Raw genomic sequence first — 16,061 nt, 5'->3', positions numbered from 1 at the left:
GTCAGTCTCTATTGGTAGCTGTCATCAGTCGTCCCTGCTAATGAGGTTCTGCTCTGTTCTTGCAGGAAGAAGGAAATAGGCTGAGCTGTGGCTGGTATTGATTATTCTTCCATATGATGCACGTTACTCTGAAAATACATGTAGCATAGTGACTGCAAGTACATGTTTTGCAGGTCAAAAAGTACTTTTCAACACAAAGGTCCTATTGTGTTTCATGAATTCATTCATAAAAACACTGCTCAGTGTAAGGAAATGGTTGCGGTGAAGACTTGTGGTATGTTATGAGTCATAAAACCTTACTACATTGAAGCAGTAACGCCTTCAGGTTTTTTCTTTTAGGTTTTGCAGGATACAGGGCAGGGTTAGTCCAGGATAACAGGCTGTCTTTTCACTTTAGTCCTGCCTGTCCTTGCCAAGCCAGAGGAGAACAGCGATTGAGCGAGGTTTTGTATTGTAGACCACTCCTGCCAGAGGATGTCTGTCATAAAAGTGTTTTATATCTGTCCTCCTCTCAGCACTCACACAGAGGTCACTCTCAGAGGTCACAGTGTGCATTGCACTGACTAAATAACAGCATTCTCAAAACTATTTAGAAAGATACAAAATGAAGTGTAAGAGAAACATGAAAAGAGCTAGTTTCCACGTTTCATTCAGCCTTTTTCTCAGATATTGAACAACCTAAACATGTCCTAAAAGAACAATAGAGCAAAAATCGCAAATCTAAACAGCTTTCTCTGCAAAACGTCTACTATAGATGCTTTTCCAGCACATGGCTTCAACTAAATCACTTTTGACATGACTCTTTTTGTTTCAATTATGCGTCATTCTAGAGGAAATAAAAACTCTTGTGTCACTGTGTGTTAGAAAGCCTGCCTGGCTGCAAGGGATATACAATGCTGAAATGTCTAATAGCACATCCTCAGAGGCTCTTTAACCTTATTTGAGCAGCAGCTGGTCAGCAGCCCAACCATCTGAGGCGGATGCAGCTGCAGGGTCTGCTTTGTTCAGATGCTTAGCAACACTGAAATCATGTAAGATCTCTATTTAACATGTGAGACCAGTTGCTTTTCATCTTTATAACTACAGTGAACGTGTACAGATTGATTTCCATCATTCGGAGGAGAGTGCAAAGCAGCTGAAGTGTGTTTTCTCCTGCGGGTTTGACCTCGGTTTGTCATTCCTTTCTGGTTTGGCTGCATCAGGCTCATCCAAGCAGCCAAAAACAAGGGTTAAATGTAAGCCTTTGTCTTGCTCTCTCATGTTAATCCTGTGGATGTTTGCTGCCAAATGCTCACTGCTGCTCAGGACTGTCTGCTACTGCTCTAACAGCTCTACCACTACGCTGTTCTGAATAATGAAGGGAAACGTAGAGTAACTGTTTCTCAGTTTCTAAAAATAAACAAGTGTCAGGGACCAGAAGAAAAGTCAAGATAAGACGAGACAACCAGACAAATCGAAGGTGTTAGGGCATGTTATCCTATAATTCAACTGGTAGACTCGCTGAGATGGTACACCAATACAAGTGTGCTGTGAAACTAACTATTTGGTAGGTAAGTGGTTGTTATGAAAATAAAATTAATATGTTTTTAGGTATACTTTTTTTTTTTTTTATAGATGAACAATGTAGCAATGCATGTTCTTACCGTCTGAGGAAAGTTATTATTCCGATTTTTTTATATCGTTTTTGAATGAAGGTACGCCAATGCAGAACACACTTGTAACTTGTCCGACCTTCATATATTCCCAGTTGGATTAACTCCCATTGACTTGCCTTTGGAACAGTGGCCTACTTACCCACTTCTTCCAGCGTCTTACTAGCTGGAAGGCCTTTTGTGGCAAATCCGTAAGGGCTACTGAGGGTGAATGCATCAAACTCTGTCCTATCTGCCGTCATTACATCATGCCTGAGTGAACACGCCAGTGGCAACATGAGAGCTGTTATCTTAGAGGGACATTCATTTTTACTAGCCAGCCTACCTTACATCCATTTTTAATATGAGGATGGGGGATAGTCTCCTGCTTTGTTCCAGGATTGCTGCCGCTGTTCCTTTAAAAGCCTCATTAAGTCTGAGCTGTATCCTGTAAGCAAGCATCTTGAACCAGTGCCAAACAGCCTTATCAAACAGGATGTCATTTATAAGGATCGATGCCAATACTGAGATCATTATTAGTGGAAAACACCAGACGTTGTTTATTTTGACATCCAACCACAAAATGAAACAAACAACCGACTAAATGTTTGGTTTTAATGGTTTGCAGCTATCATGACATCACTGACATTGAAACTCTGAGCATGAGCTGCCTCAGTCTGCTCTGTCCACCAAATAAAAAAAACATGTGACTAGGCTTTGAGCACTTTCCTTGTTCTCTCATAATATCTAGTTATTTTCAAGTCATCTAAACAGGTTGGTTTCACGTGTAGCCAGCCAAAACGAAAAGTTGATGCATGAGTGAAAATGTAAATAAAGCTGTCAGTCACTTTTGTTTTGTCCCCCTTCTCTCAGCCTTATTTACTGTCTAAACATGAGAAACACACCAGAGGCACGGAGGAAATAACAGACAAGCCGTAAAACACATAGCCTTAGTACTAACCATAGAATTACAGAGGCAGGAACATCAGTGGGCTCTCGGCTTATCCACAAACCTTGATGCTTTAATCACATTCACATGAAAATTCTGCTGGCTGGACAAGTTTCTGATTCCAACAGAGCCACAGGAACTGTGACAGTGATACACAGCAAGTGATGTGTTGCAGAAGAGCTACTTATCATGTTTTTTTCAGCGTCAGTCCCATAAAAAAACACCACTAAGCCATCTTTTCAGAAAGAGTGCTTCATCATTAATATTTTTTCCCTCCTAGGCATGTGGGTTTTCTTAATGTGAGGTAAATATTGTTACAATGTCAGCCACCATGAAACAAAAATAATGTATAGTAAAGGTTGTATAAATAGTGATGCCCACATTTGAGCCAAAGGGAAAATGGTGGTTGAACTATATTTATTTCTTACTTATATTTCCATACTTTTCTGCCAGTTAGATGTTTGTTTGTAGACGATGTTTAGACGTTCTTATGCATGAGTTTGTTTCTCCTGTAAGAGGATATTAGGAAAATACTGGATGTTGGGTTCTCAATGAAGTGCCCCCCTGTCTGAAAAACAACAATGGCCTCTTTTCAGTTGCTGACAACCTGTCAGATGAGACCTGTGGATGTGGCCTGTTTGATCTCACTATAGCCTACTACAGTGTGACTGACCTTGACCCTTTTTCATATGTCTGTGGGCACTGACAGACACACACAGACACACACACACTTCTGAAATCTAGAACTTGTTATTGCTATCCGAAATGTTCCACCAGGCCTCAGCCTCACAGTGTAACCAAAGCCATTCTCACTCAGGCTGAAAGCATTATGATTTTAACCTATAATCCATATGAACAATTCCAACTGTGATTTTGTTATCAGTACCAAAGGCAATGCATTTGAATCATAATGCGAATCTTAAAAGCTAATTCATGTCATACTTGATAACATGAGGCACATGTATAATGTAGTAATGTTATGTCTTTATAGCTGGTTTGTATGGAGCAACATCCAGAGAAATGCCATACCTCTTCTCTTGTCCTCACCTTAATTACTACTATCTGGAAATAGTGTATTTTCTGGAGCACAAAGAAAAGACAAAGAAAGACTGAGGCTGTTTTGACCCAACTCAAAACTCAGCCATTAAGAAGCCATTATAATGGACAATAAATTAACATTAATCTGAATATGGCTGTTCCATAATTGCATCCCTGTTAACAGAGTGATGCTGCGTTTTTTTTCTCCTCTCTCAGTTTGAGACCAGCTGCCTGAAAACTGCTCTTCTCCCACTGCTGACAACTTCCTGTATCATTCGTGATCATTCAGCCCGGGGAGCATGTCGTCAATGAAAGCCCAGACTAGCACTTGCAGAAACGTCAGCTTTAGTTTACTTTGACTGCTTCATTTTCAGCTGAGAGGTTTGGCCGCAGGTATTGTTACACAGTGGTGCTGAAAGGACAGCGACCTAGAGTACAGCTCCGTCACCTTGGAAACCTGTGTTACCTGCACACCTGCATCCAATCAGTTGATTAGGATATACGGTTGCAGATTATTGGATCTGCTAAACATTGGCCACTTATTATAGTTTTATTGTTTTATTTCAAGTTGCAACACAAGATTTGATGTTACTAGCTTTTTACTTTTTCAAAGGGTCTAGTCACTATTCTAAGGCCTTTGTATTTTTGCTTGCTAATTAAAGTACAGACAAACACACGCGCACACACACACACACACGCACGCGCGCGCGCGCACACACGCACACCACACACCTACCTTATCGCTTCAGCGCTAGTTTAACCGTCTTTCTCGGTCACTTGTGCAGGGCTCCACCATGGCAGAGCGCAGGGGAAACTTGGACAAGGCAGAGGACGACCTGCCGGTTTACCTCGCCCGGCCCGGCACGGCTGACCAGGTGCCCCGGCAGAAATACGGAGGCTTGTTTTGCAATGTTGAGGGCGCATTTGAGAGTAAAACCATTGACTTTGATGCCCTGAGCGTCGGCCAGAGGGGGTCCCGCACCCCGAGGACCGCCCGACGGGAGACCGGTCAGGAGGCGCGGAGCCCGGACAGTGACAGGAAGATCTCCCCTGTGGAGGAAAGCCCCGCAGCCAGCAAGCAGGGAGGGAAACACTCACCTCGGGTTGAGTTCAGTACCAGTGGCAGTAAAGAAGTGCTGCAGAACCTGGGGGATGAAAAGGTAAGAAAGTTTAGCGTGAATGGCAACAGACATGACGCAGCATGTGTCAATGACAGGAGTGGTTTCTAAAGTGTGTATCACGGTGTTAGTTATGCTTATTTTCTCATCCTGTACCCTTTTCTTGGTTGTTGCTGCAAAGAATATTCCATATGAAAGATAATACAATATGGAGACTGTACAGTATGTATACTTAAAACATTTTTGAAATTGCAGCCCTAGCACATCAACCTTTTTAAAGCCTGTAATACCGTATACGGCTTTATGCTTAATGTATTTTATGAACTGATGAGATACTAAATTGTTATTTTTAAATTTGTCACAACTCACACACCGCCCCATCACTATATTACATCAAAATACTGATTGATGAAAATAAATCTGAAAAACAGCATTTTGGAATAAATCCAGCCCCTTAACAGTTCATCATCATACATGTATATACATTGAAACCCAAAGAGTATGAACAAAATATTCAAACAGCTACAAGTGGAGCTGAAGTGTGGTTCACACATTTTGGGATGTGTCACTAGGCCAATTAAAGCAACAAACCAAAAATATGAACAAGTGATATCATCATATATATATATACTGTAAGGTACTGAGAGAAATCATAGTAGGCCTAGTATACATTCTAATTAGTAGTTTGTTGCAATGTGCACACATATGATTGCTAGTAATACTTATCCAATGCAACAGGGAAATATGAGCATTTCCTTTCTCTAAAACCTGCAGTGCAGTTAAAAAAAGAAAATATATATACTTCTAAAATGCATGCGGCTAACAACTTAGAAACACCTGGTGCTGCCGAAGAAATCTATTAAAAGTTAAACCCATGCCACAAACCTTCTACTTAATTAGAAACAGCACTACAACATTTGTATAATATGTTGCATAAACCAAACTGTTTTTTAAATGTTTTTGAACCATTTTGAAGGAAAAGTTGCAAAACGATACTAAACTGATTTAGGGCAGCAAAGTTGGAAATGTTCATACACTTAATTATTTACGTACAAAAAGGCTATACCATATAACTTATTAGTATGCCACCTGTTTTGATTAATTATATTCACATAGGGATAAACTTTATTTTGAGGATGAATTTGTCCTGGGCACAGTACTTGAGTCCCTTGCCTTACTTCAAAAACATCACTCAAACCGAACATTGAAGACATTTACATCGTGAATCTTTAAAAATAAACCTTGTGCATTTATTGCGCTATTCACTGGGATTTATAATTAAAGTTCAGCAGCTTGATGGAGACAGGAAGACATTTTTACTTTATGTCTTTGGTTTGGATGTTTTGGCACACTCAGTATTCCTCAGGATGGCAGAGGTTCATATTTGTTTCTGACCCAAAAGTGTGGTCACAGTTTTTCTGCAAAACATTTTTATAGAAGAAGAAAACGGGCTGATTTTATTTGTATGTGTTGTCAAGCTGGCACACTAAATATTTACTACACTGGCTGTTAAATGATATTTGTGTTGAGCAGGAACGTTTTTTCTTCTAATGCCAGAGTGAGATCACTTTCTGGGCACAGAAAGATGATGATTCATGTCTCTCTTTCTCTCCCACACAAACACACTCGCAGTTTTGGCTCAGAGAGAAAAGACGACATTAGACAAAGTGAGGATAATTACAAGTTAGTCATTGGGCTTGCCACACATACAGTACATCCTGTACTAATTTTATCACATGAATGGAGCTAATATATGTTTTATAAATAACAGGAAAGAGTTAAATATATTTGAATTATCTGACGTAATACAGATTGTATTGATTTAAAGGCAGCTGAATCTATAATTTCTAAAAACCTACAAAAAGTTCAAACATTATATCAAACATATATATATATATATATATATATATATATATATATATATATATATATATATATATACCATCATTATAACTAACACCCTATATTGCAAACCCCACTTTGTGTTTCTACAACCTTTTGCTTCATCCAAGTCTAATATTAGAACAAAAATGTCTGCTGCTGTTTCTGCTGTCAACAAGATTTATTAGGAGACTGTATGAAAATAGTTGTTAATTTGTGCAAAATAAGCCTTAACTGGCACAGTCTATCATGATCTAAACTGTTTAAAAGTTTTTTTTTAAGTATGTACTGTATGTACTGTAGACATCTTCAAAATGGCATGGAACAGATTTCCCCCCTCATGTGGCCTGACAGTGAACTGCAAAACTGTGACTCCTGACTCCTGAGGGACAGATGATTCAGCAGAATCAACAGACTTGCTTTGTATTAAAAGTGTTTGAGAACATCAGACTGACAACAGAGTCAGGACATGCTTACTCTTCTGACTGTCTGGATGTTCGTCATGGCTAACCTGAAACAGTTTATGCAAACTAATCAAAAGCTGACTGATGTCTGACCCTCAGTATTCCAAGTTTCAAGATGATTTTAATTAATTCAAAATGATTTTACATCATAAGGCTGCTGTTTTTTTTAAAGCCTGTTAATTGTTAGGGTTCATATGGGAATATTTATTGGCTTTGTTATATAATAAAAATTGGTTTCCTGTCCGGTAAGGTAATTAGTGCAATCAGCTGCTCTAATGGTGTGAAGAATGGGGAATGGGTAGCCAGATGTCCGGATGCCCCCCCCCTTTGTTATCCTGCGGGGTGGCGGTCAGACTGGGAGGAGCAGAAAAAACGACAATACTATCGTGTAATATTGGAAAAACCTGCGTTTAACCAGTAAAACAAGGAGTGGTTGTTGAGCTGCATTATGGGATATGTAGTAGGCTACAGGGACAAAGGATATCTCTGCTTCAGTGTTGAGTCCTCCAACATTTATTTTTTCTGGAAATGCATGACTTTATTGCAGAAGGAACACTTGAATTGCTTACCCATTTGTATGTTGCCTCTTTCAATTCCACCAGAGCAGAGAAAGTAATTGCATAATGTAAACTTCAAAAACATCCTACTGCTAGCTGTTCATGCTAATGTGATTAGTTAATGATGTAATTCAATGTGATCGCTGGTTATTTAAGGGAAGGTTTATGAGTACCTTTTCCTCTGGGGACACCAGGGTGCTGAGTCTGCTGGTGCAGTTATGATGACCTGACAGTGTTTTCTGCATCGTTGATCTGTCTGCGCCCTGTCTGTCTGTCTGTCTGTCTGTGTCAGCTGCTTAATGTGGGCTGCAGCGGTAGCAGGTCTGCAATCTTGAAGTGTGTTGTTAATGCATTCTCAAAGTCCTGTGAATGCTGAGGTAATGCCTTACTAACTCACCGCCGTAAAAGGACATGTCAGTATGCAGTTGTCATCTTGCAGCCAAATGCAGGAGGAAAACATGGGTTATTAAGTCATTTTGAAAAATAATATTGAATCTCCTCCTAACATTTGTAGTAGATTATGCACACACACTTACAGTAAAGCATTCCCACAAGTACATATTTGATCAAATGACGGACACATTATGAAACGTTTCTGTTTTGATTTTAGGCCTTAGCCCTATATTTGTGAATATACTGTATATCATAATGTTAAACTATAAGGTAAAATACTCTGCATCCTGAAAGTAACACAGATTTATTTAGTGTTTGTTGAATGTTTGTTACTGGTAATGATTTCTGAAATATATGCATCTGATAAATATGGTTGGTTTTTACTTCAAAATGTACAAAAGAAATCATTAGCTTACACATAAATCAACTATACTTGCTAAACTTATGTTGTTTATATTTTGCTTAAAAACCTTGAAATGTATGAAATTAATTAGCGTATTGAAGTGATGGTAGTACACAAGACTAACACACACACACACACACACACACACACACACACACACACACACACACACACACACACACACACACACACACACACACACACACACACACACACACACACACACACACACACACACACACACACACACACACAGGCAGGCACACCCTGAGTCACGTGCGTGTTTTGAACCTCATTATGTGTGCATTAGTGCTGAGAGAAGGAGTGGTGGGGGAAATGACCAGAGTGAAGGGGGGGTCCACTTTAGGTCCAAACAATAGAGACACATGGCTGGGTGGAGACATGCAGTGTGTGTGGTGAGTAGACATGTGGGGTGTGTAATGCGGTGGGCAGGCTCTGTGACAGCTGCTACACCATTTCTGCCCCTCCTTTATGTTCAGAAAAACTAAATCTGTAGGTAATCATTTGTAAGATGAATGTATTATACAATTGAATTATTGCAAACATTTTACAATTTCAAAATCCCTTCAAGACATACATTTAGTAATTTATTATTATACAGCCCATCGACTATTCATTCAGTACCTGACTTAATGGTAGATAGTACATATTTTATAAATAATTCTACCTACTCAATAACTAAAATGATGATGGTGATTTACTGCAGAGTTTAGAGAGTCCTGGTTGTGGTACTTCCTATGAACATAGTGCAAGTTCTCTTCTAACAAATCTTTATTGATTTTATTCTGATTAATTAACTCCTTAAGGGCTTTCACAGTGATGAACTTATTAAGAATAGAGCACAAACTGGTAAATGTAAACCTTAGTTCAGATACAACATTTCAGATGATGTCACATATATGTGCAAGAAAAATGTGTGACAGCCCAGTAATGCAGACAACTGGATGCAGACTGTTGAGCAGCTGCTCCACTGCGCCCTCCAGTGGAAAGATTGTGACACAGCTTCTCTCCAATTGATCATTTGAGGGAGGGGCCGGTGACTGAAGCACAGACGCTCCTATAGCACTCTGCGAGGCACTTTACATCGCACTGACACAGGGGCGACCATTCCCTGCAGCATCCGAAGAGGGGGAATACCGTTTTTCAAAGCTTGATTTTGAAGGTGGATTCGGACGAAACATGTCTTACCAAGGAAAAAAGAACATCCCAAAGATCACAGTGAGTAAAACCGGTTATTTATGCTTCATTGAATGGCAAACTTTAAACCCATCTGCTGCAAATCACTGCGTTTCAGTGTCTCGCGCTGCCGTTTCACAGCGATGTATCATAAACATAAATACAGCAACCAGCACGACTCGGGTCTTGTAATTTTAATTGTTATAGTCAGACTTGACCGCAAGAAGCCGCAGGAAAAAATACGCACCGTGAAATGGCACGAGTGGCTGCCATAGTGACAGGCAGGCGGAGAGATGAGGCGTTTCCTTAAAGGTCTCCTGCATCTTCTTTGTTGAGAGGATCCATGCGTGGGGCCGAGCCGGCTCGCCCATAAAAACCCTTGTAGTGTTTCTGCAGGGACTTCTGTGCATAGCTGTTAGTTTAATTTAATTATGCAGTATATACAGTTGGGTGGCATGTCATTAATGTGCGTATTGCATTATTGTGGAATAAAATTATTTATATCCCACCTACATCCCAATTACATTTTCACAGAAAAAAGACAAGGTTGATATAAAGATGATCATCATGTATTATTTCCTTAATCCTGCTTTAGCCTTTTTGACAACAATGTGTTCAGCCCTGTCTCATTTAAGGAGATTGTTTAGGGCCTCACATGCATGGGAGACAATTGATCAGTAATGGGACTATCATTTTCAGTTAGCTTCTCTGCCATTCTGATATTTTATGTTTTTAGTGATGTACTGAAGTATTCTTATAATAGACTTCATTAGCCGTATTATACTCTCCTGTAGCTATGAGCTGGCAAACAAAGACACACAAATGGGTTGTGTGAAATTACTTTGCAATTCTTGGGCTTCAGATAACTGTTTCCACAAAGTGTCCTATTTATTTTAATGAAAATAACTAAACGTGTTCCACCTACAGACTGTTCATGTTCCACCTACAGACTGTTCATGTTGCACGCTGGTGCAGAGGAGAGTGAGAGGAGAAAAAAGAGAGGTGGGGCAAAATACACGCCCATTTGCAATGAGCTGGGATAAGCTGGCCTTGTGATGGGGCGCTTGTATTTCTGCATCATGGGAAGAAGGGATATTCAAACTGGAGGCAGAGCATCGGGGGTGGAGGTTGAATATGGGGCAGGTTGGTGTAACACAGCCAGCCGGGAGCTGGTGTGTGTTACAACTGCGGAGAATCCTCTCCGTCTCTCCTCTCTCTCTCTCTGTGTGTGTGTGCGTGTGTCATGCATGCCTTCCAGTTTCATTGTTGCAGCACAGGCTGCAGTCAGGGGTGTGTTGCCTGGATGTGGGAGACAGCCTTTGTCCTGCCTCCTCAGCTGATATTACACCAAAGGGGGTGTTTTTGGTAATACTTGGGTAGCTTGAGCCTGTAGAGGTCCTGCATCTATATTCTGAGAACAGTATTTTTATATCATTAGTCTTAAAGTAGGCCATGGCCCTATAATATGCTAAAGTGGGCCAGATTTTTCCATGGCAGGTTTTACACAGTCATTAGGGTTGGACATTTTAACAACCCCCTACAGAGGTTGCTTTTTTTCTCAAGCCTTCCTTTATGGTAGAATTTAAGGATGGTTACATGCAAATGGCATGCAATTTAGGCCAAAACTCCCATATTCACAGAGTGAGGGATGCTGCAGCAGAAAGAAATAGGCTCACCACGAAAAGATATGTGAACTCGCCATAGATATTTGGATATATACCTGTGTACTGTGGCAAAAACCAGAAAAGAAAAATGTGTAATATGAGGGAATGATGTGTAGTTTGATGGCCTCGGGATACATGCCTCTGGTTACAGAAGTAAAAAATGTCAGTACATTTTGTCCTTGTCTTATTTAATTTTAGCTGTTTGGGTGTCCCTGTACTTGTTGTACTATCACTTAAATACAGATTCAAATAAAAAAAAGATATCAGTGGGGAGATTGTTGTAAGATTAACTTCATTCCTTTATAACCAACATGCGAATTAGACTGCAATTTAGCTGTTACCAAAGTACAAAGTATCTCATTGATAAGCAGCGATAAATGGCTTAACATTGACCGCTCAGTTCAGAGGGAACAATTTCATTGGCTTTCAAAAATGATCTGATGACAGAGGCCATTGTATTTTGGCTTTACCAACTAAATCAGTATTTTCCCATCATATCATTGTATCCCGTATTTTTCCTACGAGTTATAATCCTTGACATAATTCCTTGTTGAGTTTATGATACCTGTGGTTACTGATGGTAATGGCAAGTGTGTTTAAATAGACATACAAATAGCAGATTGCTCCCTTATCATCACATTTGGAGTACTTATCATCCACCTGGAGTTACTAAAAAATACAACATAATAACTATATCATGGGTTTATAGTGTGCCCAACGAACTGAAAGGATTAGGAACGTTGGCTCAGTAATAAAGACAGCAATGTCATAAACATTACTTAAATTACAACATCACCAACTGTTGTCTTCTACATCACATTCAGTATGTGCATTAATCCTCTCTGTAAATCCCTTGTGCGTCAAAACGCAATTTGAATCCTGCACAGGAATGCAGTCTCTGCCACTAACAGTAAAAACCACTATATAAAGAAGCAACACCAGAATAGAGAGAATGCTGCTTGCTCCATCACTGGAAATCAGCTGTAGTATTTCTTTATTCATGTTAAATTCAACAATATACCAGTATTTATTGCAATACACACCAACCATAGTTACAAAGTAAAACAGTGGTGGTGTTATAAACCATTCACACTGCATCAACGCTCATAACCCCGCTCCCCAGATTTTCCTTCTGTATTTCCATGCCTGCCCGTTCTATTCCAGCTGTTTCCTTACATCTGCTCTCTGCCAGTGGCTCTGTCAGATTTCTAGGCGCGGTTCCTCCTTTCCCTCATACCCACTCACAGCAGCCTCGGTGTTGTTCCAGGCCAGTACATGTCATCAGTAATCCCTCCAGCTGGAAAGAGCATCTGCGGGCATGAAACAGTTACGGCAGACGGCGGCTCTGCACGGGAAATGAAACCGGTTCCCCCTGTTGAATCACCACAAAACAGAGCCCCGCCACACCACAGTGTGCCATCACCACGTCGCGCGGTGCAGCAAAGTGGGCTTGAGTGCAAACAAAATACCCCGTGGCTGCCCAGGCGTTGCCGTGCAACTCACCATGGCGACCAACATACAGTTGCGATGGCAGGAAAATACAACCTCTGTTTGTTTGGTTGTGTGGGGATGTGATCTGACACACATTTCAGTCACACTCACACACTTCTCCGGGAGTTTATAATTCAACCTGGCTGGCTCAATCAGATCCATATGGAGTTTTCGTTTTCATGTCGCCTTGGTAACATACAGTATACTCCAGCCCTATCACAAGAACAACATTCCAGACAAGCAGGATTTTTATATGACCCCGGCTGGCTGGCCTCCAAAGAATAATTTAGATTGATAAGCCTCATTGTTTTCACTTTTCCAGAATGTGAAAAAAAACCTTGTGCAGTTTTGGGTAAAGAGTAAATATTTTTGCTCGCTAGGCAACAGGCCTGAAGCAAAGCAACTGGTGCACATTCAGGATGACTTCCCTCTTCCACTGGTCCCCCGCCTGCCTCCCCACGGCTCTCCCCACCCACACAAGGGTCTCGGTCAGAGCTCATGGAGGTCTCCTCTAATGTCCTCTAAGCCCCTGTTTCGTAGACACACACTTTTACAGGACTGCTTATTAAGCACTGAGGAGTGGCTACTTATAATTTGCATCCTAGTTTATGAGCTTCTCTCTCCAGTCTGGTTGGAGTGGAAAAAAGTTGTCAGCATTCAGTAGTCGTACAAGAATAACATCCTGTCTTCTATTTTAGATTATTGGCTTTTGGAGCAGAAAATGACAGCTTCCTGTGCAGCGAGAGTTGTTTTATTTTTGGTTCTTTGTTCTCCCTAAGAGTTGAAAGACATGATTTTTTCTTCCACCAGTCCCGTATTCTCCTTTGTTGTGAGACATTTATAAGACGAGGTTGTCAGCAGTAGAGGGATAGTGCAGAAGCAGAAAGTGAAAATACTTTTTTCCAATAAGTTAACATTTTAAAATGCATCAGAGGGGTAAAGCAGGTGGCAGCACACACTTTACTAAAACACTTAGATTTAAAGTGTCATTAAATATTAACGACACACGCTAGCTTTTATAAGCATTTGTGATTAACCTCAGTTGGGATGACTGCGTGACGTGTGTTAAAGCTAATCCTCCGACTGTCCGAATTTGACAAAACACCAAATCCTCTCTTCTTACCCGACGCCAACAGTAGGTCACTATCACCCACGCACACCCATGGAAAGGAAGATAAGTAAGAAACAATTGTGCTGGATAGAGCCATAACAGTCTCTGCGTACAGTTACTGTTTTACATTGTTTTCCCCAAACACACATACATACATTAGTTTAGTGTTTATTACCCATACAAAATATAACAATACAAAAGCCCTCTTGAGCTGTCTCAATGCTGCATTTATTTTCCATGTTACCACCATTCAGGTGGAACAAAGGCACGATTGCATTACAATTCAATTGGAAGGTGCGAACGAAATGTTTCACTAACTCGGCTTCATAGCACAAATTTAGAGTTTGTCCCAGGAGGATGTTTGTTTGTACAGCTGGTACACAACATTTGTATAGATATACACAGAGCAAAACAGCAACACACAGCGACAACACAGACGTTTGAAGAGAAATTAGAGAGACTGAAGGAAAGTAAAAGACTCAAAGTTACTAGTGAGTCCTTAGTCTACTGCCACACAGACACTCAACAACACATCTGTTGTTAGATAGCCGACTAGCTACTTACCTACTGCTAATGCCTGTACATTCGATATATTGGCTGTTTTTGGCAAACAAACACAGCACAAACTACAATGACCTCATTGTGGTTCTCATCATGGGAGTTTATTTTTCCCTTCCAAAAACTGGGCGCTGTTACAGCGACATGATTGACATACGAGGACATTGTCATTGACCATGGTAGGTCAGAGCAAATCAGGATCAACATCTTGTGGGAATATTCTATCCCGTTAGCTTATATCAATCTTTGTGTTGTAGAATACTACACAGTGTACAAACTATTAAAATGAAGTTTTTTAGAAAGAAAAATATGTCAGCTCTTCATTTGACCTTGATATGCTATTTGGCAATACACAGCCATCTTCCTGATGTTAATGTAGGAGCTCAACTGGTTGAAATCAATGTCCAAGTAGGATGAAGGAGAAAGAGTGGACAACAATGAACTGAAATCAATATCCATTAGGGTTAAATGGCTAGAGACCATGGTCAGATCATGCATTTGTCACATCCTGTATACACGTAAGAATGCAACATTACAAAACAAAGTAATATAATTTTTGCCATTACATTTTCATTGCCAAAATTAGGGCTGAAACGGTTGAGGTAACTCCAAAAACCACATGATATCACCATGGATTTAACTTCCAAAACCCAAGTTGAGAGGGTTTCCTGGTGGTATGATTTCCAACACATGCACAGGAAGACCCATTTTACTATGTGTCATATCCCTGATTTTATTTTATTTATAGTCAAAATAAGGCTGAAATGCTGAGCTATCATTTTCGGAAAAAATTACATAATCCTGGATACATTATGAAACAATAAACAGTCTCTTGGCACATATTGATAATTAAACCATGGCAAATTGGGGAAAAGCATGCTGTCACTTGTTATATTATCTATTAAATGTTGGAAGTGTAAAATATTGCTGTTTGTGGTCAAATTCCATGAACACTCGGACAATTGGCAGCCTTTTTGTCATAGATTCATGGAAAAGCCACAATTGAAATGTTCAGTCTGTATATAGTGATATATTTATGAAGTGAGATAAAGTAGGGATAATGAAAAAAACTCCTCTTAGATTATGTGTCTTTGAAAAGCTTGACAGTTTGGTGCAGCATACTGCCTTGACAAATACTACTAACACTTCTATTTAAGTTAAGTGTTTTTTAAATGTCTCGACATCTAGTTTTCAACTGACTGGCAAAACTCACGTCTGGTATCACAGTCATAACATTTCATTGTTCATGTCACTGTCGGATGCTCTAATTGAGAAAAACTGAAATCAGCAGAGTGACAGATGCTGGGATGTAATGGAAATGGAAAGCTATTGATTGTCAAATGAGTGTGCTTGTGTGTGTGTGTGTGTGTGTGTGTGTGTGTGTGTGTGTGTGTGTGTGTGTGTGTGTGTGTGTGTGTGTGTGTGTGTGTGTGTGTGTGTGTGTGTGTGTGTGTGTGTGTGTGTGTGTAAGAGTGTGAGGGAGAGAAAATGCAGAGGCACTTGAGTTAGGCACCCATGCATGAGGGCACACCCCCTTGCTGCAGTACTATAAATCAGAAACACATCTTTACATGTCTGATGCCAGCAATCCAACTCATTTGCAAAA

General features: G+C 40.2%; 1 protein-coding gene across 4 annotated transcripts in view; it reads left to right on the top strand.

The window, feature by feature from the left end:
• Positions 1-4,405: 4,405 nt before the first annotated feature.
• The window catches only part of dpysl3 (dihydropyrimidinase like 3), a 34,843-nt gene continuing 23,187 nt past the window's right edge, over positions 4,406-16,061 (top strand). For 2 of the 4 annotated variants that reach the window (XM_034140186.1, XM_034140185.1), the window contains exon 1: positions 4,406-4,778. In XM_034140186.1, coding sequence (XP_033996077.1) covers positions 4,413-4,778 — 366 coding nt within the window. In that variant the 5' untranslated portion in view covers positions 4,406-4,412. Of the gene's footprint in view, positions 4,779-9,486; positions 9,674-16,061 lie in introns of those variants that run through there. The other 2 variants (XM_034140188.1, XM_034140187.1) reach the window with 1 other exon arrangement.

Source organism: Trematomus bernacchii, unplaced genomic scaffold, assembly GCF_902827165.1.
Source record: "Trematomus bernacchii unplaced genomic scaffold, fTreBer1.1, whole genome shotgun sequence".
NCBI classification, from domain to species: domain Eukaryota; kingdom Metazoa; phylum Chordata; class Actinopteri; order Perciformes; family Nototheniidae; genus Trematomus; species Trematomus bernacchii.
The sequence above is the reverse complement of the archived record's forward strand: the minus strand, read 5'-3'. Positions and strand labels throughout refer to the sequence as shown.